The sequence below is a fragment of the Oncorhynchus nerka genome, linkage group LG18 (assembly GCF_034236695.1).
Source record: "Oncorhynchus nerka isolate Pitt River linkage group LG18, Oner_Uvic_2.0, whole genome shotgun sequence".
In the NCBI taxonomy this organism is placed as follows: Eukaryota; Metazoa; Chordata; class Actinopteri; order Salmoniformes; family Salmonidae; genus Oncorhynchus; species Oncorhynchus nerka.
In genome coordinates this window covers 71,846,333-71,874,293 of record NC_088413.1, presented here as the reverse complement: position 1 = coordinate 71,874,293, position 27,961 = coordinate 71,846,333, and the positions used below count along the sequence as shown (strand labels likewise).

Sequence of the window (27,961 nt, the reverse complement as noted above, 5' to 3'; positions counted from 1 at the left end):
ACTGGGGACCTTTGTGGGCTCAGTGCATTCATCTTTGAAAGTTGTAATGGGAGACTTGGTAAACTCTTCCATGGCACTCAAGGTGTACGAGGACAAATAGTGGAAATGTTCACCATCTACCAACACATCCAGAGACGACTCACTATTACATTCAACACAGAATCAAACCAAGCTAGCAACAGGTTTGTTGAAGAAATGTTAAGGGGCTACAAACTCGGCCAAACAAATGTGAAAAAAGTTATGTATTTTTACTAGAGTATCCTGTTGCACGGAACCTCGAGGGAGGCTCTTCTCCTTGGAGAGTCAGACGTTATTTACGAAGAACCATGTCAATTTCACCATAGAGTGATCGTTAATGGGAATCGCATTCATTCCAAAACAGGAAGTACCTTATGGAAACGAGTAAACCATGTCGTGGTCACCCAACATGGGTCAGTGGGGACGGTCAAGTATTTTGTTGACGTTGGCAGTGAAGAGGGCTACGCTTTTATAGACCCAGTGATGACAAGATGCACAACAAAAGACCTGGGGAGAGGAGGCACTGCCTCTGGGATTCTTAAAGAGATTGGCATTTCAAATGAGGTTCAATTAATCAAATGCACAGACATCCGTACCACCTGTGGTTAGCTGAAAGACTTCCCAGGTGTACAAGGGAACTACATCTGTTTACAGCCCAACAAATGGGAGGTAGACTGAGAAAGGGTTGAACCACTTAACTGTACACAACTTTATTTTACACAATTTATTCACAGCATGTGTGTGAATGAAGGTGTTTCTTAAACTGACAGCATGATATATAAATGCATTATTAAATTGACTGAAGTATGGGCCTACTGCAACCATTATAAATTGTGTTGGTATCTATCAAATAAAAATAGCATACACTATTTATTGCATGTGGAGATGGTCATTTATTACATTTCTCATCTGCTGAGTTGAAATGTCTATTGCACTATATTTCAAAAGTATTCTCTGTTGTCACAACATACTGTATCTCAAATCCTGTAGTTAACTTGAAATTGCCATATCCTGCAGGAATATCAAAATCCTGCAGGTTTTGGTCCTGCAGGATTCGACCTGGAATTTACTTGGTCCTGCAGGAATTGCCATATCTTGCAAGAATTTCAAAATCCTGCAGGGTTCGTTCCTGCAGGATTCCTGCAGGACTTTTTTGTAAGGGGTGTTAGGAACGTGTTCGCTGAACGCAAATGCTATTACTTTGATTGGCTAGAGTTATGCTTACCCATTTGCAATCTCTTTAGGTTTGCTTGCTGGCTAGCTACACTGGTTATAGCTGGCTAGTTATCTACTGTTGTGTATTTAGCCTATTCCACTGTTTGTAGAATGCATACTGGCATTTTAATATAGCGTAGTAAATGGGAATCCGGACACACTGTGGACGCATTTAAATGTAGATGCATGACACGTTCTGAATTCCCTTATCCAAACTCTATGATCAGAATACTAAATCTGCATGAACTGTCAAGTCTAGACACTCCCGTACATTTAAATATGTCTACCATGTCCAGTGTGTCCAGATTCCCTTTTCCCAAGCTATATTCAAATTCCAGTATGCATTCACCAAAAGGTGGAATAGGCTAAATATGATAACAGAACAACAACTGATGACAGTAGCTAACTACTGTAGCTAACTAGCCAGCTAACCTATGTAGCTAGCCAGCAAGCTAGCAATCAACGCTAAAGGGATTATCAAATTCATTTATAAAGCCCTTTTTACAACAGCAGATGTCACAAAGTGTGATACAGAAACCCAGCCTAAAACCCCAAACAGCAAGCAATGACGATGTAGAAGCATAGTGGCTAGTTAAAACTCCCTAGAAAAGATGGAACCTAGGAAGATACCTAGAGAGGAACCAGGCTCTGAGGGGTGGCCAGTCCTCTTCTGGCTGTGCTGGGTGGAGATAAGAGACATAGCCATTAAAGCCATTGTTCTTCAAGATGTTCAAACGTTCATAGATGACCAGCAGGGTCAAATAATAATCACAGGGGTTGTAAGAGGGTGAAACTGGTCAGTACCTCAGGAATAAATGTCAGCTGGCTTTTCATAGCCGAGCATTCAGAAGTTGAGACAGCAGGTGTGGTAGAGAGAGCGAGTCGAAAACGGCAGGTCTGGGACAAGGTAGCATGTCCGGTGAACAGGTCAAATCAAAATCAAATGTTATTTGTCACATACACATGGTTATCAGATGTTAATGCGAGTGTAGCGAAATGCTTGTGCTTCTAGTTCCGACAATGCAGTAATAACCAACGAGTAATCTAACCTAACAATTTCACAACTACCTTATTCACACAAGTGTAAAGGGGGTTCCAGTCACAGGCATAACAGTTGAAACTGGAGCAGCAGCACAACCAGGTGGACTGGGGACAGCCAAGACTCATCAGGCCTGGTAGTCCTGAGTCATGGTCCTAGGGCTCAGGTCGTCCAGGAGGGGAGAGGGAGAAAGAATTAGAGGGAGCATACTTAAATTCACACAGAACACCAGAAAAGACAGGAGAATTACTCCATATATAACATCCAGCTGTAAGGGCAAGGCGAGACCCAGATACAAACACGGGAGGCAGATGGTCTTTAATATTTATTAATCAACACAAAAGGAGTAGGCAGAATGGTTGTTGACAGGCAAAACCAGTTCAGAGTCCAGGCGGCACAGTGGCAGGAAGGCTCGAAATCAGGGCAGGCAGAATGGTCAGGCAGGTGGGTACAAAGTCCAGAAAAACAGGCAAAGGTCAAACCCGGGAGGACAAGCAAAAGAGAATAGAAAAGGCATGCACATGTGAAAACCACACTGGTTTACTTGGAACATACAAGACGAACTGGCAAAGAGAGACTGGTAACACAAGGATATATACAGCAGGGATAACAAGCAACACCTGGAGGGGGTGGAGACAATAACAAGGACAGGTGGAACTGATCAGGGTGTGACACCAGCTTCTTAACCTGCAGGATTGTCTGAGACCAGCCACCTGGACAGCTGATGAAACAGAGTATTTCTGTCTGTAATAAAGCCCTTTTGTGGGGGAAAACTCATTCTGATTGGCTGGGCCTGGCTCCCCAGTGGGTGGGCCTATGCCCTCCCAGGCCCACCCATAGCTGTGCCACTGCCCAAACAAGTGAAATCCATAGATCAGGCAGAGCTGCCAACTCTCACGGCACACCTCTTGTATCTCACTCATAGAAAAGTACTGCTTTTATTTTCTAATTAGTCCGTGCCTTAACTTTTCAACTGTGCTCCAAATCGTTTTGAAATCAGAGCATTTACGCCTGCAAGTTAACCTCTACGGGACGGTTGTTGCTAACGTGACCAGAATGACGTTATTATACAACAGCCAACTTTCAGGGACATAGACATGTCTTATATGGGCAGAAAGCTTAAATTATTGTTAATCTAACTGCAGTGTCCAATTAACTGTAGATATTACAGTGAGAAAATAGCATGCTATTGTTTGAGGAGAGTGCACAACAACAACACACTTACCACGGCAACTGGTTTTATACGTTCACCTCTGAAGGTAAATAATGGACTTACATTCAGCAATCTTGCTCTGATTTGTCATCCTGAGCGTCCCAGAGATAAAATGTAACATAGTTTTGTTTGATCAAATCCATTTTTATGTTCAAATGTAGGAACTGGTGTCTACAGTTTGACACCACTGCTGTCTCTGGCTCCACACCCACGCTGCCCGGCCATCAAGATGTGTGAAAGTTGGTGTATAAGCTAATGATCCATCATGTATGACATTCCTGGGAGTGTGCAAACTTAAATTTGTTATTACCATAGCATTGTATGTTCTCTATAGTTATGTACTTGAAAATGTATCAATTGACCAATTCTGCACTTTTGGGCAAATTCCTGGCAGACTTGATACAAAATATTCTGCATAATTCTTTACTGGATCTGTCTGAAACTTTGCACACACACTGCTTCTATCTGGTGGCCAAAATCTAAATTACATCTAGAATCCTTTCTGAAAGTGTGGCATTTCTATAGCATTTTTAATTTTTAAAAGTTTTTTTTTTGTTTGTTTCCTATTTTACCAGATCTAATGTGTTATGTTATCCTACAGAAATTTCACATTTCCACAAACTTCAAAGTGTTTCCTTTCAAATGGCATCAAGAATATGTATATCCTTGCTTCAGGTCCTGAGCCCCAGACAGTTAAATTTGGGTATGTCATTTTAGGCGAAAATTGGAAAAAAGGGTATGATCCTTAACATCACGAGCTGAACCTCTATCATTGTCCTGAACCTCTATCATTGTCCATCCAATCCAAGGGGATTGGATGCATGTTTTAAAGAAACGCCCCTCAAGATTAGAGTGGCGGTGAATGGAGAGAGTGAATGTTCTTGCTGAGTTTAATAAACTCCAAAAGAATAGCACAGTAGCGCTGTTTTATGTACAACGTTGTCAACAAAATTAGGTTGCTGTTACTCCCTATTGCAGAATGCATTCTTTTGACAGCATGTACTAGTCGACATAATACACACTTGCACCAGTCCCCTCGTTTGGTGATAAGCATTTAGGCTGTGACAACGAAAAGTCCGCAGACAGACCTAGACTACAGTATGTTTTAGCAGGGGATTTTGGTAGGGTAATTTATTAGTAACTATTAAAATAATTTGGTCAAACAGATTGTGAACCAAAAGTGTATGTTTTTTTTCTAGAGGGGGTCAATAGAAAAATAATTTGGTCAGGGTGTAGGGGCAGATTTATGTCATCTTGTCTTCAGGAGATTTGATTATTTATTTACTGTCACATCTGCTCCTGCATTGCCCTCTTCTACACATCCTGTGTCTCCCTGAATTGCCACCACTCCCCCAGTACTCTCTCTCTGTGTGATTGTGAGGGCGGAGACAGGTGTGCTGGATTCAGAACAGATCCCCACCAGCTGCAACCTGTTCCATAATCACAACCTCTACAAATATTCAGCCCTGCCACACGGCCAGATCGTAATCACCGGTCGGTCGGTACATACGTACTATTAGACACTGGTTTCCTCGCCACTGCAGTTCCGCCTCTGGTCCCTGTCTCCAGTTCCACGTCATCCTGCTACTCTGTCCTGGATTCCCCACTCTACTACTCTGTCCTGGATTCCCCACTCTACTACTCTGTCCTGGATTCCCCACTCTACTACTCTGTCCTGGATTCCCCACTCTGCTACTCTGTCCTGGATTCCCCACTCTACTACTCTGTCCTGGATTCCCCACTCTACTACTCTGTCCTGGATTCCCCACTCTACTACTCTGTCCTGGATTCCCCACTCTGCTACTCTGTCCTGGATTCCCCACTCTGATTCCCCTACTCTGTCCTGCTACTCTGATTCCCCACTCTACTACTCTGTCCTGGATTCCCCACCCTACTCTGTCCTGGATTCCCCACTACTACTCTGTCCTGGATTCCCCACTCTGCTACTCTGTCCTGATTCCCCACCTGCAACTCTGTCCTGGATTCCCCACTCTACTACTCTGTCCTGGATTCTGCTACTCTGTCCTGGATTCCCCACCCTACTCCCCACTCTGCTACTCTGTCCTGGATTCCCCACTCTGCTACTCTGTCCTGGATTCCCCACTCTGCTACTCTGTCCTGGATTCCCCACTCTGCTACTCTGTCCTGGATTCCCCACTGTCCTGGATTCCCCTACTCTGTCCTGGATTCCCCACTACTCTGTCCTGGATTCCCCACCCACTCTGTCCTGGATTCCCACTCTGCTACTCTGTCCTGGATTCCCCACTCTGCTACTCTGTCCTGGATTCCCCACTCTCTGTCCTGGATTCCCCACTCTGCTCCCACTCTGCTACTCTGTCCTGGATTCCCCACTCTGCTACTCTGTCCTGGATTCCCCACTCTGCTACTCTGTCCTGGATTCCCCACTCTGCTACTCTGTCCTGGATTCCCCACTCCTCCCCACTGCTACTCTGTCCTGGATTCCCCACTCTACTACTCTGTCCTGGATTCCCCACTCTGCTACTCTGTCCTGGATTCCCCACTCTGCTACTCTGTCCTGGATTCCCCACTCTGCTACTCTGTCCTGGATTCCCCACTCTGCTACTCTGTCCTGGATTCCCCACTCTGCTACTCTGTCCTGGATTCCCCACTCTGCTACTCTGTCCTGGATTCCCCACTCTGCTACTCTGTCCTGGATTCCCCACTCTGCTACTCTGTCCTGGATTCCCCACTCTGCTACTCTGTCCTGGATTCCCCACTCTGCTACTCTGTCCTGGATTCCCCACTCTACTACTCCCTTGGATTTTTCCAGCATAATCACATATTTGAAATCTATGGCTGTCTTTTGAAAATTAATTATTAGGCAATGAATTTGTTATACCAATAAGCATTGGATATTAAATGCTGCAGGAATCAAATATAATTGTCGTATTGTGCACATGTTCGGCAGAGATGGAAGGTGTACTCACAAATCATAAATGCGTCATATGTTTATGTATGGTAAAATGAAGGCAAGGATCTTCAACTAGTAGGAATTAACCACATGAATATTGATATTCATTTGATTTTGAGAAATGAATTGTTACAACAATGCCATTTTCAAAAACCCAGCACTTAAGAGGCCAAACCTCCTGTAGAGCAAGTAGAATTTTCTTCCAGCCCTATTTTGAAGAGCGAGGTGTTACAAAAATACAAAATGTTTGTGTCCTTACCTTGAAAGCGGTCTATGGACAAGGAGACCGCAATCTATGTTTGGTTACCCACTGCCTCAACCATCAATATTACAATTTTACTTTCAATTTCATCACCCCAAAATTGCAAAGTTGTCTAATTTTGAATGGTTTGTTTAATGTTAAAAGCATCGTTTATACACTTGACCTGTGCTTTTAATTGTTCTATTTTCCACACTGGTCATACGCTTAAACCATGTTAAAGATGTAGAATTTCAGTACCTGTAAAATTTTCCATTCTAGGAGTTGTGCCAGGGGGCAATGAAATTCACATAGCAAATCTCACCCCAAGCTTTCATCAAAAGTTGGCATACCTGGATTAGGGCCTAATGCATTTGTCAATTGACTGATTTCCTTATATGATCTGTAACTTTGTGAAATCGTATATTTTTGTTCAGTATATTTCCCGCTCATCCGTGAAGGAGACCTGCTGTACCGCCCGTTTGCACACAGGCTTACTAATAACATTTTGGACTGTGTTCTCTCTAGTGGCGTGTGTAGGTAAGGCATGTTGACCCGGATATGATTTCGTCAACAAACACGTGTGAAAGAATCTAGCAAACTAGTTAGCCAAGCTAAAATACGAACAGCACAGTTTTGTGGAAAAGATTATCGACAAGGCGAGTTTAATACGGTGTTATGACAACAGAAAGGTCTCGCAATCATTTTTAACTAAGGTACGTTAAACTAGTTTTGAAAAGTGTTATTTCTCGCGTAGATTAAGATTTTGATTAGAAGACGGTTTCTGTCTCAGTAACTGCCGTAGCTAGCTAATTTAGCTACTACTAGATAACTAGCTAGTTAATGTTTATATCAAGTCAAAAACCTAACATATGGCAATTTTGACAGTTAAGTCAGAAAATATGCCAATGGTGTTGTAAATTGCTTGTAAACATAAAGCAGCATGCGGACAAATTAATCCATGCAATAGCAACTATTTTGCAAAACCCATTATATTATTCCAATAGGTATCACCTAGCACCACCATGGGGAAATCCAAACAGATCGGAAACCACAACAGTACCAGGAAGAAGAGTATTGGCAAGACATGGAAGACAAAGAATTATACGAAGCACTTAGACCAAATCCATGCAGACATGAAGCCCTCAGCTGCAGCCAAGTTGCTCAAACAGGAGGTGGACTATGATGTCACTGGTAGTGCCCAGCACTACTGTTTACATTGCGCGTAAGCACTTTTATGCTCTTTCTTGCATCTATCCAAGAGGTTCACAGAAAAAAAAAATGGCAACTGGAAAGCCGTAATTTAATGTGCATGTGTTTTGTTTACAGACGATATTTTGTTGACGTGCAAGCCCTGAAGGAGCACTTTAAAACCAAAGTGCACAAGAAACGGTAAGATCCCCACTTTTCTTTTGAAGCAGACAACTGTTCTTTGAATAAATGTGGATACAGTTCCTGTAACACACCTTCCCTCCCCCCAGCACCCTAACTTTGTAGCTGGGCATGTTGATGTTTTGATGACTGAGCAGCTACATTTCTTCACTTTCCAACACTCTGTTCAGGATTAAGCGGTTGAAGGATGAACCCTACACTCAGGCAGAAGCAGATAGAGCTGCAGGTATGGGTTCTTATATACCTCACAAAACCGTAGAGGTGAAAACACAAGATGTGGAAGAGAAGATGGACTGAATGTGGACTGCCGTTCTTTATGAATGGAACACCTTTCTTTTTGGTGACTTTGAACTATGGACATTGCTTTACATAAATGCATTACCCATATAAATTTATATGTACATGCACCTGTAAATATGTAATGTCTGTGGCGCAAAATGTGAACTTGTTGACAGAAACAATAATAAACTAAAAGGAAATTGAAATTCTATTTGAAATTTTTCTTTTGTGTTATTGACTGTATGTTTTATGTGTAACTCTGTTGTTTTTGTCACACTGCTTTGCTTTATCTTGGCCAAGTCACAATTGTAAATGAGAACTTGTTCTCAACTGGCCTATCTGGTTAAATAAAGGTGAAATAAAATACATTTCAAAAATAATAATTTGTCATTCTGGCAGCAGGCCTGAGACAATCTAGTGAAAAATGCAAAATATTTATACAGTCTGTATTCAATTCCTGTGCAGCACGTAAAACATTAAATATAGCTGAATTTAGAATAAACTATATAGACCAACTCAATAAATGGCTTGAGATTGTAACTTGAGCTGAAATGCTACTATAATGCAGTTTGTGCTCCTATAATTTACTGTTACCCTTAAATCCAATTATAGTACCATTCCATCAGTGTTTAGGATTTTTTTTTTACACTTTCATGTTTTTTTTTACAATATGTTGTCATGCATCTTTCAATTTATTGAGCAGTTGCGTTCTGTTTATTATTGGCACTAAAGTCAGAAATCTATATTTGTAGCAGCAAGAAGCCACAGATGTTTTGGGACAAGCACATCCAATATGGAAAGCTGTTTTAACATAAATCCATACAATTATTGATATAAAATATGAATTCTGTTTTATATACATTTAGTTGATTTAAAGGAATTCTCTATACACACACCACCTTTCAAAAGTTTGGGGTCACTTAATGTTTTTGAAAGACAAAATCACTTTTTTGTCCATTAAAATAACATCAAATTGATCCGAAATAGTGTAGACATTGCATTGACATTGATCATTAGAAAAGCCTTTGCAATTATCTTAACACAGCTGAAAACAGTTGTTCTGATGAAAGAAGCAATAAAACTGCCATTCTTTAGACTAGTTGAGTATCTGGAGCATTTGTGGGTTTGATTACAGGCTCAAAATGGCCAGAAACAAATACCGTTCTTCTGAAACTCATGTCTATTCTTGTTCTGAGAAATAAAGGCTATTCCATGCGAGAAACTGAAGATTTAGTACCACGCTGTGTACTACTCCCTTCACAGAACAGCATAAACTGTCTCTAACCAGAATAGAAAAAGTGAGAGGCCCCGGTGCACAACTGAGTAAGAGGACAAGTACATTAGTGTCTAGTTTGAGAAACAGATTCCTCAACTGGCAGCTTCATTAAATAATACCTGCTAAACACCAGTCTCAACAGTGAAGAGGTGACTCCGGGATGCTGGCCTTCCAGGCAGAGTTGCTTTGTCCAGTGTCTGTTCTTTTGCCCATCTTTATTGGCAAGTCTGAGATATGGCTTTTTCTTTGCAACTCTGCATAGAAGGCCAGCGTCCCGGAGTCACATCTTCATTGTTGATGTTGAGACTGATGTAAAAGGCTCTGCATGGTCAATCTGGACTCTGCATTGGCCTTACAACATTTACTGGGATGCAGCCTCTGCAGAAGGCAGAGCTTTCATGCTTCACGGAGCAGAGCAGACATTTTGTGACAGAAGTGGTCAAGGAAGTGAGTTTGTGTTTATACAGGACCTCCGGCCCCCAACTACCGTCAACCAATCATGTCAGTGAGGTGCTATATGGAGCCTTCCGCATTGTTAAAACATTTGGGAGGCGCAAAGCGATGCGGTACAGAGCTCGACTTGGCCTCTGCAAGCCTCCAGAGGCTCCGCAATTGTGTCAAAACCTCTGCCTAGCCCCCAGATCGCATTGCCAGAGCAAGCATACATAGGCTTTAATGCATTAACAGTTTACATAATGTCAAAAAGGGGAAAAAATAGTTACTGATGTTATGAAATACACTCGTAATTATTGATTTCGTGCCAGAGAATACAACTTTAGCTACATTGTTATAATGACCGTCACATATGCATTATTGGACTCTGGAGGAGCAGCAATAGATAGTTTTTAAGGGGGGGTGTTTGTCTGCAGGGGGACTCGAACTCACCGCATCTAAAAAAGTTAGTAGCACAGAACATTAGCGGCTTCGACCACATGCGAGTCTCGATGGAAAAAGTGGTGAATCGAAGCTGATTGATTTTCACTGTTAATTAGTTGTATATATGTTAATATATTTGGAATCCAGCAATTATTAATATAATGAATTATTAATATAATTTGATATGAATATTTTTGGGATATCAATAATTCGTTTTTATATAACTTAATCCAATTTTTGATGGCGGTAATTGAATTATTTCTCCATTGAATCCTATGGGGAATTATTGATATCTCGACTGTATCACAATCGGCGTTAATTGGGAGTCCCTTAGTGCGGCGCACAATTGGCCCAGCGTCGTCCGAGTTTGTGCGTCGTCCGGTGCGCCGCCCTATAGGCCGTCATTGTAAATAAGAATTTGTTCTTAAACTGACTTGCCTTGCTAAATAAAGGTTATATATATATAATATATAAAAATCGAATTACTGATATTGATAAAATCATTTCTTGATATACATGTTTGAATGATTGATATCAAAACATACAATTATAGATGAAAAACATTATATAAATATATGTTTTAACGGCTTTCCATTCATCCAATGTTCTCTGGCAAGTCCGACATATTATTGTGGTTATTATGAACCAAGCAGATATTCCAACGAATAAGAAAATAGCACACTGGCCCTTTAATGCTGTCTTGCCCCTCAGGGAATGTATTCGTTGAATGGAGAAGAGATGTGGGAAATGAGAATGTCAAGAAATGAATGTCGTTACATATATAGCTAGCTGTTGGTTGCGACAGAGTAGCGGATAGTTCTACCGAGTAGAGTACATTTGAACCGTAATTGGTAGCTGTATTTCCAATAGATAAGGGTACTTTGCGCCGATTTTCTTTCTAGAGAGCACGCCTGCGTTTGTGTAAGGGCGAGAGCAAGGAATGGCCGCGGACGTGGATAAAATAATCCCGGAGGACAAGAAAGCTTGTTTGGGGGAGGATGAGCGTCTGGACAAATCTCAAGGCGGTGAACGACTGGCGCCTGGCAGGTCCAAGCGTTCTTGGATCATTGGAGCAATGTCAACATTGCTTATGTTCATTATTGTTCCCCTTCTTGCCTTTGGTTACACATATTATCAGGACTCACAGCTACTTAAACGTCATGTAAGTTCAACATCTGTATCCCATGTTTTACGCATCTTCTCAGCAGATGTCTTTAGTTCTGCATCTGAATTGACTTGTAGCGGTGTAAAGTATTTAAGTAAAAATATTTTAAAGTACTACTAAAGTCGTTTTTTTGGGTATCTCTACTTAACTATTTATATTTTTGCAAACTTGTACTTTTACTTCACTACATTCTTAATGAAAAAAAATGTACTTTTAACTCCATACATTTTCCCTGACACCCAAAAGTACTCGTTACATTTTGACAGGAAAATGGTCCAATTCACAGTTATTTATCAAGAGAACGTCTCTGGTCATCCTTACAGCCTCTGATCTGGCGGACTCACTAAACACAGATGCTTTGTTTGTAGATGGTGTTGGAGTTTGCCCCTGGCTATCCGTAAAAAATATATATATTTTAAAAAATTGATTATATTTTTACCTTTTGATACTTAAGTACAATTTAGCAATTCCATTTACTTTTGATACTTAAGTACATTTAAATCCAAATATTTTTACTCAAGTAGTATTTTACTGGGTAACTTTCACTTTTATTTGAGTCATTTTCTATTAAGGTATTATTACCTTTACTCAAGTATGAACATTGTACTTTTCCCACAACTAACTGTTGTGGAAAAAACATGATAAAACATGAAACATAAAACATGAATTACCTTTTGAAATTATCGCAAAGATTGCATTTTCTCTGCCAAGTCTTGTGCTGATGGCAGTTATTTTTCTTAACTGTTAAAAGTTAATGTAGTATTTGAAAACATGTGGCTTATTTTACATTTTTGGGAAGGTTTTAGAAGTTGAACACATACCTTTTTGTCTTTGTGGGATCAAACACTTTTATACCCCATAGTGTTTTTTAAACTTACATGTTTTTTTTATTAGGGGGTTGGATGTCTGCCACAGCTGGTCCCACAATTAACACCCCACTTACAGAAATAGTTGTCTGGCTCACAAGTTGTTCTTCTTATTCCATCCATTGAGCTAACATAAGAGGGCACGCAGTCAGTGTATTTTTGTGTAGAAGGGCCTCAAGGTTACAACATTCTTTTGGGAAACTAATCCCCTCACTTCCTTGGCATGTTTAATTTCAAGTACACTCATTTGATAAACTGATATATTTGTAGCTGCTTTCTTTATCCAAAACAATGTTTTCAAAATTGTAGTGTGCTTAGAGGTTAAAAAGGTTCACTCTGATTGGTCCCAGACATTGTTCAGGAATGTCACTGGAGTGTGAGAACTGACACGGTAAGACGCAATAAGGAGCCCTTATTGTGTGTTCCTCCAACAGGAAGTGGCCTTGAAAGCACTGGGCACCGAGGGCCTCTTTCTCTTCTCCTCCTTGGACACAAACCATGACCTGTACCTTAGTCCTGAGGAGTTCAAACTCGTCGCAGAGAAACTCACAGGTTCACCAGCAGCTTTCTTATGCACCCTAACACATTCAAATCCAAAATACTCCATCCCCACAAACCCAACACGAATACACAGTCATTGGTTTGTATCCTTTTGCCTGCCTCCCTGCAGGGATCTCACCTCCAGCAGATTTTGAGGAGGAAGTGACCCATGACCCCAATGGAGAGACCCTAACCCTGGAGGCCAAGATGCAGCCTCTGCAGCTTGACACAATGACGAAGAGCAAGGACGGCTTCCTCGGGGTAAAAAGAGTAGACCAGCCCAACACTCACGTTATAATAACAGTGATAACTTACCTTACCTGTGAATTGCACTGAATTATAAACTGGGTGGTTCGAATGGAGAATACATAACACACTACATTGTAAACATTTGACTGCTTTCGAAGCTGTGTCTCTGAGTGGATTCAAAAGATGACTTACCAGTAAGTTGCTTTTATAAAAGGACTTATGGTGATAAATTACAGAAAAGGGAGAAAAAGGTTCAAATAGACAGTCCAAGGTTTAGCAGAGAAAGCCTCAGATATCACAATTCAGTCTCTGCCTCTCCAGGTTACTCATAGTTCCCTGAGTGGGCTGCGTTCCTGGCAGAGTCCTGCTGTGCCCTCCATGTCCTTCTCTGCCAGCCAGTTCAGGGCCTTCCTGCCCCCCAAAAACAAAGGGGAAGTGGGGGACACCTGGTGGGTCATTCAGAGTGAGCTCAACATCTTCACTGGGTACCTGCCAAACAATCGCTACCACCCTCCTGCACCACGAGGAAAAGAGGTACGGTTTTAGGAAGTGACTGTATCTGATATTTTATATTGAGTTTGATTTTAACTGTCTACTACACTTGATCATCACTCAAACTCTTGGCGATGATTATATATACATTGGCGAAAACCAAGTGCTACTTTGACTATGAGATGATATTACAGCATAGTCTTTCATGGTATCAGTAGAAAATGTAAAATGTCACAACTTGGTTGAAGAAAATATATGAACCTAGCAGTGACTGTATTTGTTTCCCCACAGGTTCTCATTCACTCCCTGCTAAGTATGTTCCATCCACGGCCCTTCATCAAGTCTCGTTTTGCCCCTCAGGGAACAGTGGCCTGCATCCGAGCCGCCAGTGACTTTTATCTAGACATTGTCTTCAGGTGAGGGAACTCTGAGATTCCTCATCAAGCCTAGTCCATTGCGTTTACAATTAGTTACCATGTTATTACCCCTGTACCTCCACAGGATCCATGCAGAGTTTCAGCTCAATGATGTCCCAGACTTCCCCTTCTGGTTCACCCCGGGCCAGTTCACTGGCAACATCATCCTCTCCCGGGACTCCTCCCACGTCCGACAGTTCACCCTCTACGTCCCCAACGACAGGTCAGTGAATAACACGGTTGACTGTTATCGATAACCAGAATGACCTCTGTAGTCTACAGACTTTGTGTCTTATCCATTCAGAGTAGACCTTTAGGATGATAGTAATGCTACTGATATATCTGTAAGTGAATGTAAGATGGCAGACACTGACTTCTCCCGGTCTCACAGGACTCTGAATGTGGACATGGAGTGGCTCTATGGAGCCACTGAGAACAGTAATATGGAGGTGGACATTGGATACCTGCCACAGGTAGGCTACTGTGCCTTGTCATGCTGTGTAATGTGACATAGTAGGATGTGTTGTATTTGTTATGGGATCTCTGTGGGTGTTCTGTCAATATACCTACTACCGTGCTCCGAGCACGCAAATTGGTGCACGGGACTGTCAGAGTATGAGTCCAAATCAAAGCACGGAGGGCATCTCTCAGATGCATAATCTATTTGTACATATTTTGAAGCATGCATCGACGCAAGCTTCAACGGAAAGTATGCACAGAAATATGACACAACCATGTAAAAAACGACTCAAAATATCTTAATCAATGGAAGAGAATATTTTAGCTGAAGCAAGAGAAAATAAACTCAGACTTCGGAATGAAATGGTGCCCATTCACATATTGCATGACAACAATATTTTGTCTTGATACATTAATAAATACTGTGTTAATTGAGGCATGTGCATCGATCAAGCCCATAGTACGTAAATATGGCTAACAGGCTAGCTAGCTAGCTACCCACAAAAAAATGGACAGCTAGTCATCTACCTTGCATAACAACCGTTGTAGGTCTTTGCCTGTTAAACTACCTAGCTGATAATTATGATGTAAAACGTTGGCTATGTGGAAATCTTGTTTTTCGTTTCTATTGCCAATGTCCTGGCTGGAGGGAAGTTCAGGAAATGGGGAGGTGCAGCGTGAGGTTATACAGTCAGGGGAGTGCGAGTGCTTCTCAAATGGAATGTTTTATGCGTTCTCCACACTCTCGTACTCAAGATAACGTCCTCGGAGAATGCACTCGTAGCATATGAGAGTGGAGCACGGTAGTATTCATATTAAGAAACGCTGTGTGTTGTCAGATGGAGCTGCAGGCCGCTGGTCCATCCACTCCCTCCTTCATCCAGGATGAGGAGGGGAATATTATCGATAGCCGAGGTGGAGGCAGCGACCCTATCCAGTTTGTCTTCGAGGACATACACTGGACATCTGAGATCAGCCGCGAGGAGGCTGCTCGCCGCCTCGAGGTCACCTTCTACCCCTTCAAGAAGGTACAGCTCAATACGCCTGCTCAGTTTTGTCCCATCTATTTAGGGGATTGTTCTAGTCACCTTTGAACTTCGGTCACAACTTGGTAGTCCCCAAGCTCTCTCAAAAATAACTTGATAGACTCCGTACCATTGTGATGATGTACATCTCTCCTTCCATTGTCCACAGGTGTCATACCTGCCCTTCTCGGAGGCCTTTCAGCGAGCGCAGGAAGAGAGCAAGCTGGTGCACTCCATCCTCCTCTGGGGGGCACTAGATGACCAATCCTGCTGAGGTGAGACGGTTCACCTGTGACACTGTGCTCTACGAAGATAATAATGATTATAATCCACCTTAATGCTCATAGGGCCATTTTAAGTGATGAACTTACAAAATATAAAGTATATCCTGGACCTGGGGGTAAAGGGGTGTCATCTGGGGGGGGTTGAAGTGAGTGACTAAGGGAAAGACATCCAGTTAAAGCAGCATAGCCTTACCCTTTTGTGCACTGAATATTACAATGTCTTTAGCTTTGCATCTGACCTTTTTTTGCTTCCTCCAAACACGTTGTCACAGGTTCGGGGCGGACTCTCCGGGAGACAGTCCTGGAAAGTTCGCCCGTTCTGGCCCTGCTCAACCAGAGCTTCGTCAGCAGCTGGTCCCTGGTCAAAGAGCTGGAGGACATGCAGGTGAGTGAGCGGCCCATATTGCTCAGCCCAGCCCAGCTGGTAGCCAGTTTAATCGAATGTCAGGCTCATTGTAATGGAATGGATGGAAAGGTGTTAAACATGGAAACTTTGTATTTGTTCCATTCCAGATATTACAATGAGCCCATCCTTCGATTTAAAGTGACACCAGCTGGCACCACTGGCTCATCCTCAAGGTTCAAGCCGAAAATAATGATACCACTTTTAATGGATAGTGTTCATTACTAAATCAAAGTTTGTCTCAAGTGACCTCAAGTTGAACATATTCCACTCCATCTGTTGTCGAGGTCCTGCTGTCTGTTTTGATTGATGTGGTGGTGATGTATCCTAATAATCTTAATCTCAGGCTAACAAGCAGAACCCGGTTGAGAGTCAGAGGGCCCGCCTACACCTGGAGAATTACAACTTTCCAGTAGAAATGATGGTGGCGCTGCCCAACGGCACTATTGTAAGTCCTTACAGTTACATCATGTTTCCATCTCAACATCCCAGTTGTTTATCAACAACCTTTAAGTGGATACTTCACTTTGTTGATTCTGGGCGTTGCTAAATAGCCAGCTAACACATTTAAAAAAGGGTTTGGAGGAAATGACAACAGCTTACGGAGGGTTGAAAATGACTTGAATCTCTAATGACTTAAATTCTCTAGGTTCACCATATCAATGCTAACTACTTCCTGGACCAGACGTCCATGAAGCCGGAGGAGGAAGCTGCCACATTTAGCTTCTCTGGGGGGTTCGAGGACCCATCCACTGCTACGTACATCAACTTCCTCAAAGAGGGTCTGGAGAAAGCAAAGGAGCACCTAGCACAGTAAAGACGAACGGTGGTCAAAAGTGTGTGTGTGTGTGTAAAAACTAGAGTAATTCCTCTGTGAAGGATAATGATCAAAGAAAAAGCTAACTTGTGTGTAGGGATCCTAAAGTGCTGGCTTGGCAGCTGTTAACTTTTCAGGTTGTTTTACTAGCATCCAATATGATCAGTATTACAACAACCTCTTCAAACGACAGTGGCCACTATACCAGTTGAGCCCTCCTGAAGACAACTTTTTTTTTTTTCATAACTAAACTCAATACTCAGTTACTAGATGTTCTTTCAAGTTAACATGCTTCTAATCCCATTCCATATAATCGCTAATGTTGCTGTTACTTACCAACTATTTTAAAGTACAATGTTCAGAACAGTGGCCAGGCTCCGAACATTGCTTTGACCTCACCTACTAGTGGCTAATTAATTTGACTTATTTATGCCTTCTGTTATCATGTCATAACAGTGAGTGAGATTTGCTCAAACTTTTCTTTATATCTACATTTTCATATCAAAACAGACCGCACCATAATGCATTGTTCTGTTTTATTTGTTATATCTCTCAATATGCAAAGAACCACACGTTTTATTTCTGTTGGGGGGGGCAGGGCAGGTCAAGTTGTTCCCTCTAGAGTTTCAGCAGTTTGTGACGGCCTTGCCTGAAAGTCCAAAGTTGGCTGGGTAGGGCCTGATGTCATTGCTTAAGCTTCTGCAGGCAACACCCCCGCTCTGTTCCCCTTGAGGTTGCCAACAGCTGTCATGGAAACCTGGAAACAAAGCTGTATGGTGGCACAATGTGTAATGTAATAATTGTTTGTTTTGTTAATATTTTTTATGAAAGCCAATAGTCTTATGTTGACTGACTAGTTATTTCTTAACACCTTGACCATGAGATCTGAACTTAAGGGGTGACTACACAACAAAATGAACTTAGAGGCAAGAAGAAGTTAATCATTGTGGATTCTATCACGTGTACATGTGATAAACTTTGAAATGGGTCATCTTAGGAAAGGTTTCTCCATCAGCCTCTTGTTAAGCGCTGCAATGTAGGCAGCACATTCAGCCATTGCAGAGGTGAGTCATCCCCTTGAAATAGGCTTTTTGACTGATAGTGGCAAATTGTCTGCAAAAAATAAAAATGGATCTTTACTAAAAAGTAGTCTTGAGTGAGCTTGCGCTGAACACTGGATGAAACCGACATGTCCCAGAAGTATCAGATAAAGACATTATAACATTCATAATGTCTATTTGTGTTGTACTGTGTGAACATTGATCAGAAATTAGATCTGAGTAAATTTCAGTTTGTATGTGGGTAACATGAAACATTTCTAAAGGTACTAAGTTTAGACCCCCTACCCCCCCAGTTCATATGCAACAAGGAGTAGTGATTTCAGTTCCTCCAATTCATTAATTTTAAACTATGGTGCCAGAATAAGAGTGCGAGTTGTGCTGGGGTGGAAATGCAGGCAGGCATGGCCTTTAGATGGGGAGATCCATTGTTGGAAGGAAATGTGAACTCCACCATAGAATAACAGTATCCACAAGGCCGAGTCACCTGAAAGTGAGGACCATACCAATCTGCGGAAGGAGTGGGGGGCTGCAACAGGACAAGTCTTCCAATGCAGCGAGGGTACAATCTCCAAACCACCAATACCCCTCCACATAACAGTTTGGTCCACATTCAGTAGTAGGGTTCAGAATATTTACAGTTGAGTTTCCAGCCCAAAACCACACATTTAAGTTAAAATAGTCAGGTACATCCAACAACTTATTGTACTAGAATATGTGATTTCTAGAGTACTGTTTAATGCAGTGATTGGACAGCCAGAGAGAGTCAGTATGTGTTGCTAGGCGAGGTGAGTTGAGTTCATGTCTTCACCAGAATGTCCACACCTCCAGCTCCATGACGTGGAAGTCGTCTCTTTCCGAAAGGCAGCAGTTGTTGAAGGTGTAACAGGGGCTACTCCTGCCCAGGTACAGCATCTCATCCAGCCACAAGCCAAAGTGACCACTGGGGAAGAGAGAGCGAGAGAAACTTGCTTTAGAATAGAGTAAAGTGATGTGTTTTCCTAAACATTGACGCACACTACAGTGGGGCAAAAAAGTATTTAGTCAGCCACCAATTGTGCAAGTTCTCCCACTTAAAAAGATGAGGCCTGTAATTTTCATCATCACTTCAACTATGACAGACAAAATGAGAAAAAAAAAATCCAGAAAATCACATTGTAGGATTTTTAATGAATTTATTTGCAAATTATGGTGGAAAATAAGAATTTGGTCAATAACAAAAGTTTATCTCAATACTTTGTTTTATACCCTTTGTTGGCAATGACAGAGGTCAAATGTTTTCTGTAAGTCTTCACAAGGTTTTCACACACTTGCTGGTATTTTGGCCCATTCCTCCATGCAGATTTCCTCTAGAGCAGTGATGTTTTGGGGCTGTTGCTGGGCAACACGGACTTTCAACTCCCTCCAAAGATTTTCTATGGGGTTGAGATCTGGAGACTGGCTAGGCCACTCCAGGACCTTGAAATGCTTCTTACGAAGCCACTCCTTCGTTGCCCGGGCGGTGTGTTTGGGATCATTGTCATGCTGAAAGACCCAGCCACGTTTCATCTTCAATGCCCTTGCTGATGGAAGGAGGTTTCCACTCAAAATCTCACGATACATGGCCCCATTCATTCTTTCCTTTACACGGATCAGTCGTCCTGGTCCCTTTGCAGCAAAACAGCCCCAAAGCATGATGTTTCCACCACCATGCTTCACAGTAGGTATGGTGTTCTTTGGATGCAACTCGGCATTCTTTGTCCTCCAAACACAACGAGTTGAGTTTTTACCATTTTACCAAAAAGTTCTATTTTGGTTTTATCTGACCATATGACATTTTTTTTCTCATTTTGTCTGTCATAGTTGAAGTGTACCTATGATGAAAATTACAGGCCTCTCTCATCTTTAAGTGGGAGAACATGCACAATTGGTGGCTGACAATACTTTTTTGCCCCACTGTATTTACACACACAAAAGTATGTGGACACCCCTTCAAATGAGTGGATTTAACTATTTCAGCCACATCCGCTGACAGGTGTATAAAATCGAGTTCACAGCCATGCAATCTCCATTGACAAACTTTGGCAGTAGAATGGCCTTACTGAAGAGCTCAGTGACTTACAACGTGGCACTGTCATGTGATGCCACTTTTCAGGTTGTCAAATTTCTGCCCTGCAAGAGCTGGCCTTGTCAAATGCAAGTGCTATTATTGTGAAGTGGAAATGGTAGGCCACACAAGTTCACAGTTGCAACACTCACGACAGAGTTCCAAACTGCCTCCGCAAGCAACATCAGCAAAATAACTGTTCGTCGGGAGCTTCATGAAATGGGTTTCCATGGCCGAGCAGCCGCACACAAGCCTAATGCCTCGTTCGCATCGACAGCGTCATTGCATTTTGGTACAAAGTACATTCATTTCCAATAGAACGCTGCGTTTGTGTTGCAGTTGCAGTGCGTTCTGTGTGGTGCATACGTTGGATTTATCGAACGTAAAGTTTAAGTCGGTTGGAGTCATTAAAACTGGTTTTTCAACCTCTCCACAAATTCCTTGTTAAACTATAGTTTTGGCAAGTCGGTTAGGACATCTACTTTGTGCATGACAAGTAGTTTTTCCATCTATTGTTACCAGACAGATTATTTCACTGTATCACAATTCCAGTGGGTCAGAAGTTTACATACACTAAGTTGACTGTGCCTTTAAACAGCTTGGAAAATTCCAGAAAATGACATCATGGCTGTATAAGCTTCTGGTGTGTTAATTGACATCATTTGAGTCAATTGGAAGTGTACCTGTGGATGTATTTCAAGGCCTACCTTCAAACTCAGTGCCTCTTTGCTTGACATCATGGGAAAATCCAAAGAAATCAGCCAAGACCTCAGAAAAAGAATTGTAGACCTCCACGAGTCTGGTTCATCCTTGGGAATAATTTCCAAACACCTGAAGGTACCACGTTCATCTGTACAAACAATAGTACGCAAGAATAAACACCATGGGACCATGCAACCGTCATACCGCTCAGAAAGGAGATGCATTCTGTCTCCTAGAGATGAACGTACTTTGGTGCGAAAAGTGCAAATCAATCCCAGAACAACAGCAAAGGACCTTGTGAAGATGCTGGAGGAAACAGGTACCAAAGTATCTATATCCACAGTAAAACGAGTCATATATCGATATAACCTGAAAGGCAGCTCAGCAAGGAAGAAGCCACTGGTTTGCAACTGCACATGGGGCCAAAGATCGTACTTTTTGGAGAAATATCCTCTGGTCTGATGAAACTGTTTGGCCATAATGACCATCATTATGTTTGGAGGAAAAAGGGGGAGTCTTGGAAGCCAAAGAACACCGTCCCAACTGTGAAGCATGGGGGTGGCAACATCATGTTGTGGGGGTGCTTTGCTGCAGGAGGAACTGATGCACTTCACAAAATAGATGGCATCATGAGGGGGAAAATTATGTGGATATATTGAAGCAACATCTCAAGACATCAGTTAAAGCTTTAACGCAAATGGGTCTTCCAAATGGATAATGACCCCAAGCATACTTCCAACGTTGTGGCAAAATGGCTTAAGGACAACAAAGTCAAGTTATTGGAGTGGCCATCACAAATCCCTGACCTCAATCCTATAGAACATTTGTGGACAGAACTGAAAAAGCGTGTGCGAGCAAGGAGGCCTACAAACCTGACTCAGTTACACCAGCTCTGTCAGGAGGAATGGGCCAAAATTCACCCAACTTATTGTGGGAAGCTTGTGGAAGGCTACCCGAAACGTTTGACCCAAGCTTAAATTGTTTAAGGCAATGCTACCAAATACTAATTGAGTGTATGTAAACTTCTGACCCACTGGGAATGTGATGAAAGAAATAAAAGCTGAAATAAATAATTCTCTACTATTATTCTGACATTTCACATTCTTAAAATAAAGTGGTGATCCCAACTGACCTAAAACAGGGAATTTTATGCAGATTAAATGTAAGGAGTTGTGAAAACTGAGTTTAAATGTATTTGGCTTAAGTGTATGTAAAATGTATGCATCAAACTATATGCGTAGATGGCTTGACAGAAAAGGTAGCAAAAGGTGAATGTTTAACTTTTGTTGCACACATATCCAGAGGATGCTGCATACCCTTTTGCACAAAAACACTGTCGGTGTGATCAATGCGTAAGATCACCATGCGCAACGCCAAACGTCGGCTGGAGTGGTGTAAAGCTCGCCACCATTGGACTCTGGAGCAGTGGAGTGATGAATCACGCTTCACCATCTGGCAGTCCGATGGACAAATCTGGGTTTGGCGGATGCCAGTAGAAAGCTAGTTGCCCCAATGCATAGTGCCATCTGTAAAGTTTGGTGGAGGAGGAATAATGTTCTGGGGCTGTTTTTCATGGTTTTAGGCTAAGCCCCTTAGTTCCAGTGAAGGGAATACTTAAAGCTACAGCATACAATGACATTCTAGACGATTTTGTGCTTTCAACTCTGTGGCAACAGTTTGGGAAGGCCCTTTCCTGTTTCAGCATGGAAATGCCCCCATGTACAACGCGAGGTTCATACAGAAATGGTTTGTTGAGATCAGTGTGGAAGAACTTGACTGGCCTGCACAGAGCCCTGACCTCAACCCCATCGAACACCTTTGGGGTGAATTGGAACACTGACTGCAAGCCAGGCCTAATTGCCCAACATCAGTGCCAGACCTCACTAATGCTTTTCTTGCTGAATGGAAGCAAGTCCCTGCAGCAATGTTCCAACATCTAGTGGGATTGCCTTCCCAGAAGAGTGGAGGCTGTTATTGCAGCAAAGGACCAACTCCATATTAGACCTCCATGATTTTGGAATGAGATTTTTGACGAGCAGGTGTCCACATACTTTTGGTCATGTAGTGTAGCTGTAGCATCAACATGCAGTAAGTGTCAAGCAAACAGAAATAACATCAGCATCAAGAAAACCATAACCTAAGACATATTGGTATGACTCTGAAAGACCCCACCTTCCTCCTCCGATAGCAAAAGAGTCCAGGTCTCCCTTTATGAAGAAGGAGTTTTCTCCGGTCCACTTGAAACACTGTGGGACGTGACAAGGACAGAGTCAGTATAGGATACCAACACCTCTGTGCTTATGGATGACCTTGCCTTTCTGTAATGCTATGCACATACAGTACACTATTGATAGCAATGAGTTCCTACACGTTGTTTGTGCATAAAAATGCAGAAAGGGACCTTTTTCTTAATCCACATTCACGCACGAATCGATTATGTGACGTTGGTAGAGACCTTGATGTGAATAGTAATTTGGTTGCTATGGAAACTCCTGCAATATTATGTCAGCAAGATTTACAACGAACAGTATCGTCTTTTCAGTTAATTTGGCAAAATAACAATTCTGCACCTATACCTTAAAAAGCCACATTTCAGATTAGAACATGTGGGAGAGAATTGTATGGCATTGTATGCGTCATAGTGTGTGTGTGTCATAGTGTGTCATAGTGAGTGTGTGTCATAAGGTGTGTGTGGGTGAGCCATATTGTGTGTGTGTGTGTGTGTGTGTCTTCGCTAACCTTGAAGCGAGGAAGCAGCATGAAGAGGAATGTCTCTCCTGTGCCGTAGAAGGTCTCGCTTGGCCTCAGAGTGTGAGAGAGGAAGCTCCCAAACACCTGGGGCACAGAGAAACAAACCTACCATTAACCAAAATACAACTCTTTGGTAACCAAACGAGACAGACTTCATAAAATGGAGGACTTCATAGGTGACCACAACGAACTCTGTCTGTGGCTCCTGGAAAATCGGTATGTTATTCAAACTAACCCCACAGTAGTCTTGACATGTGGGTGTCCAAGTTAATAGTGCAAATGAAATGAAAAGCAGGTAGTCTATGGCACACATTCTGTGTAATCTCTAACATCTAAGTCAGATAGATATTCGAAATATGGTGCGTGGAACATTAGGGGTGTCGTTTGTAACGTGAAAATAACAAATACGAGTACATAAAAAGGACACCTGATTAAGTGAGTCCTTGATGACCATGAGTATAGGCGAGTCGCTGCCTTTCAGCCTCCGGTAGAGGGACTTGAGGCTGGAGCCGTGACGAGACGTGCTGTAAGCCAGCTGCCACGTGTGGCCCACTGTCCTGGGTGGCAGTTCCACTGAGAGCTGGAGAAAGATGGACGGATGGAGAAGGAGAAAGAGTGGCGGGTGAGTGAGAGAGAGAGAGACGGAAGGGGCAAAAAGATAGGAGAATATACACTTATTACAAGTTTAAAATGAGTGGAAAGAAAGTGAAATGGAGAGAGGGAGATAGTTGGTATCTAAGTGAATGGGACTGGAAACCATAAGCCACTTGCAGAGCTGACCTGCAGGGCTCATTAGATAATGTATTGGTTCAAAGTGATCACAGCACTGCTCTGCTTTATTCATTTTTTATTTAACTAGGGAAGTCGGTTAAGAACAAATTCTTATTCACAATGACGGCCTACTCCGGCCAGACCCTAACCTGGACGACGCTGGGCAAAGTGATGTAAAAAAACCTGGACGAGTGTACAAAGCATTAGGAACACCTTCCTACTATTGAGTAGCACCCCCCCAGAGCGGCCTCAACTCTACAAGGTAACGAAAGCATTCCACAGGGATACTGATCAATATGGACTTCACCCTCTGAATGGCACACATACACAATCCATGTCTCAAGGCTTAAAAATAATTCTTCAACCTGTCTCCTTCCCTTCATCTACACTGATTGAAGAAAGAGCAGGTGTTCCTAATGTTCTGTACCCTCTGTGTATATTTCCACACCGAGTTTGGGATAATAATGTGAAATTGTGAAAATTATGATTATGCTCTTTTAAATGTAAGAACTGTTTGAAAAGACCGCTTGAAATGGCTAATTGCAGCCTATTGTGGTGGGATGGAATTTTGGCCTGCCTGGTGCACTAGGCGGTAAATTAGATAATAGATAATGTTCCCTCTACACTGCACTCGTGTGTGGCAGCATATCTATTCCAGGACTGCCACGCAGAAGAAATGCCAGGCCGCGCTGAGACGCAAGAGATTAAAATTCACAGAGTTTGCCCTATGAGGTTTGTGCTATATAGATCAATGTTTTTTCTGTGGTCGAATCTACATTATATCAGCCCCTTTTCAATGCAACAAACCAAACCAAATCTAACTTTGCAAGATTGAGTCTGTGATTTTGTTGTAGGCAGAGAAGGAGCGCAAAGGAGTAGATTTCTATTGGCTGGGGTAGACCACAAGCACTCTTTCAATCACCTGCGAGTGATTGAGCTTTTCAGATCAGTTCAGATCAGAGTGCATATCAGTGGATATTCCTGGATATTCTTTGCTCGTTAGCGAGTTATAACCCCATTTATCGATAAGTATAGGTCAGCAATGGGGAGTTACTGCATCCTACAAGAGCACAAAATGTGTACGCTACATTTCAAGCTGTCTTTGAAAGGATAGTCCGGTAAAAAGCTCATGTCTTGTATTTTGAGACAGGCTTGAATATGCAAATAAGCCAATATGCAGAGGGGTAGCCTACATTGTTTTATTCTCTGTATGGTAATAATTATTATTTTGTAAAGTGGTTTCAAATAGGTGACTGTAATTTATAGGCCAACAATATGCTCGAACAGCCACAATAATGTCTAAAACCGTAAGGGTACAGCCTCAGTGTTCACCGTAAAAGCGCGCCGGAAGTTGCACATAATTCTCACAATGTTCAAGTTTCCGCTCACAAGACCTACAATTTTCTCGGTGACTCAAAAAATAATAGGGAACATTGTTAATAGACACAATAATAAAATAGAGTTCCAAACCCCTCTGTCAATAACAGTTCATTTTCAGTTTGCCCCTCCCCACTCAGACCAACCCTAGCAGAATTCTTGCTTAAAAATGTATCTTCGCTAAGAAGCTATATTTCTTTATTTTTGACCATTTTAATAAAAGATAATCACAGTAAGGTACTTAATTGTTACCCAGAAATAATATGACAGAGATAAAAATGGCTATATTGGATCTTCATACCTGATCCCTTCCTACTTGACCCTCCATTGTGAAACATGGCCACAGTAAAGGTTTTGCATATTTTCAGTACTCTACTCAGTACGAAGGTTCAGTAAATGAATGGCACTGTGTTTGACTGAAGGCCAGGGCTGCTCAAGGGAGCCTGAGGCAGAAGTAGTGAGGTTCAGTCTCAGACTCTGGATTTAACTTTAAACCCAGACCAGTCAACGCATTTGTGGAAGTAGAGGCAAGAAGAGTGTGTAATTTCTTCTATATGTGTGGCGCTGGCCAGCGACATTAATTTCCCATTTGGGATTAATTAAGTAATTGTCTCTCCTTCTTATCCAAGAATGGATGAGATCTGTGAATGATCTTCCATTGTGAATGTGTGTGTGACTAGATGAGACAGAGCGTGTGTTTTGTGAAGTTCTGTATATGAATATGTGCTCACACTCACCTCTCTGACAAGCGATGCGTCTAAGATGCGACTCTGGGCTACGATCTCACACAGTCCCTCTGGATCTTTGTCCATGTCCAGGGGGAGTCTCCCTCTATCATCCTCCACTGTCACCAGCTGCAAAACAAGACACGCAACCTAGTTATAAACCCATTAAAATCCCATTGTCGCGAAAACTTGACACACACATGTCAAACAATAACCTCTGACCCCACCTAAACACTTCTCAAACTTTTAAACAATTGCCCAAACTTCCCCAGGCCATGGTGTGCACAAGGGGTCTTTACTTAACGCTATAGTCAAAAGCAATGTATTGCTGTTTACCTGTATGTCCACATCAGGCACTCCAGCCTTTCTTTATGACTCTCCTCAACTCTAAAATGCAGCCCCAGTAAAATACACTTACCTCCCAGTCCTCTGCAGTAAAATCCCGATTTACCTCCCAGTCCTCCCCAGTAAAATACAAACTTACTTCCCAATCTTCCCAAGTAAAATCCTGACTTACCTCCCAGTCCTCCCCAGTAAAATCCCGATTTACCTCCCAGTCCTCCCCAGTAAAATACAAACTTACTTCCCAATCTTCCCAAGTAAAATACAGACTTACTTCCCAGTCCTCCCAAGTAAAATACAGACTTACCTCACAGCCTTCTCCAGTAAAATACAGATTTAACTCCCAGTCCTCCCCAGTCTAAAATCCAGACTTACCTCCCAGTCCTCCTCAGTCTAAAATCCAGACTTACCTCCCAGTCCTCCTCAGTCTAAAATCCAGACTTACCTCCCAGTCCTCCTCAGTCTAAAATCCAGATTTACCTCCCAGTCCTCCTCAGTCTAAAATCCAGACTTACCTCCCAGTCCTCCTCAGTCTAAAATCCAGACTTACCTCCCAGTCCTCCTCAGTCTAAAATCCAGACTTACCTCCCAGTCCTCCTCAGTCTAAAATCCAGACTTACCTCCCAGTCCTCCTCAGTCTAAAATCCAGACTTACCTCCCAGTTCTCCTCAGTCTAAAATCCAGACTTACCTCCCAGTCCTCCCCAGTCTGCCCATGGTTCTTGGACACCTCCTGTTCTTCTTCCTTCTCCTCCTCTTCTCTGTCGTCAACCAGTACAAACTCCTCCTCATCGCCCTCCTCTGACCCTCCCTCCAACATGCACAGGCCAGGCCTCCAGTGGTTCATGTAGGCATACAGCTCATCTGAGCTACAGACGACAAGACACGACAGACCTTTGATTAACTAAAAAAAACTTGAAGCCTACATTCCTCAGCATTCAACAGCAATTCAAATC

The 27,961-nt window shown here is 42.3% G+C and overlaps 3 protein-coding genes across 6 annotated transcripts in view; 2 read left to right on the top strand and 1 right to left on the bottom strand.

The window, feature by feature from the left end:
- Positions 1 to 7,215: 7,215 nt before the first annotated feature.
- znf593 (zinc finger protein 593) lies at positions 7,216 to 8,537 on the top strand. The gene is made up of 4 exons (XM_029688742.2): positions 7,216 to 7,371; positions 7,663 to 7,880; positions 7,985 to 8,047; positions 8,218 to 8,537. Exons 2-4 carry the CDS (start codon positions 7,681 to 7,683, stop codon positions 8,342 to 8,344), a joined length of 390 nt encoding a protein of 129 aa, XP_029544602.1. The 5' UTR covers positions 7,216 to 7,371; positions 7,663 to 7,680; the 3' UTR covers positions 8,345 to 8,537.
- Positions 8,538 to 11,176: 2,639 nt separating this feature from the next.
- Positions 11,177 to 18,303, top strand: selenon (selenoprotein N). Its single transcript, XM_029688470.2, has 12 exons — positions 11,177 to 11,640; positions 12,944 to 13,061; positions 13,180 to 13,310; positions 13,620 to 13,832; positions 14,082 to 14,206; positions 14,292 to 14,429; positions 14,598 to 14,679; positions 15,505 to 15,693; positions 15,860 to 15,965; positions 16,247 to 16,359; positions 16,724 to 16,825; positions 17,027 to 18,303. The coding sequence occupies exons 1-12, from the start codon at positions 11,419 to 11,421 to the stop codon at positions 17,192 to 17,194; spliced, it is 1,707 nt and encodes a 568-aa protein (XP_029544330.1). The 5' UTR covers positions 11,177 to 11,418; the 3' UTR covers positions 17,195 to 18,303.
- The window catches only part of si:ch211-15d5.11 (nuclear receptor coactivator 7), a 30,672-nt gene continuing 20,424 nt past the window's right edge, over positions 17,714 to 27,961 (bottom strand). For 3 of the 4 annotated variants that reach the window (XM_065004324.1, XM_029688468.2, XM_029688469.2), the window contains 6 exons: positions 27,697 to 27,874; positions 26,677 to 26,793; positions 24,219 to 24,371; positions 23,780 to 23,875; positions 23,213 to 23,286; positions 17,714 to 19,195 (listed from right to left, as the gene is read on the bottom strand). In XM_065004324.1, coding sequence (XP_064860396.1) covers positions 19,060 to 19,195; positions 23,213 to 23,286; positions 23,780 to 23,875; positions 24,219 to 24,371; positions 26,677 to 26,793; positions 27,697 to 27,874 — 754 coding nt within the window. In that variant the 3' untranslated portion in view covers positions 17,714 to 19,059. Of the gene's footprint in view, positions 19,196 to 21,045; positions 21,189 to 23,212; positions 23,287 to 23,779; positions 23,876 to 24,218; positions 24,372 to 26,676; positions 26,794 to 27,696; positions 27,875 to 27,961 lie in introns of all 4 variants that reach the window. The other variant, XR_010459795.1, reaches the window with a different exon arrangement.

Bases quoted from the DNA above. Each gene is read 5' to 3' on its own strand.
- znf593 (XM_029688742.2), top strand. From the start codon at position 7,681: ATGGGGAAATCCAAACAGATCGGAAACCACAACAGTACCAGGAAGAAG. The intron at 7,881-7,984 runs GTAAGCACTTTT...TTTTGTTTACAG, and splicing joins CACTACTGTTTACATTGCGC to ACGATATTTTGTTGACGTGC. The intron at 8,048-8,217 runs GTAAGATCCCCA...CACTCTGTTCAG, and splicing joins ACCAAAGTGCACAAGAAACG to GATTAAGCGGTTGAAGGATG.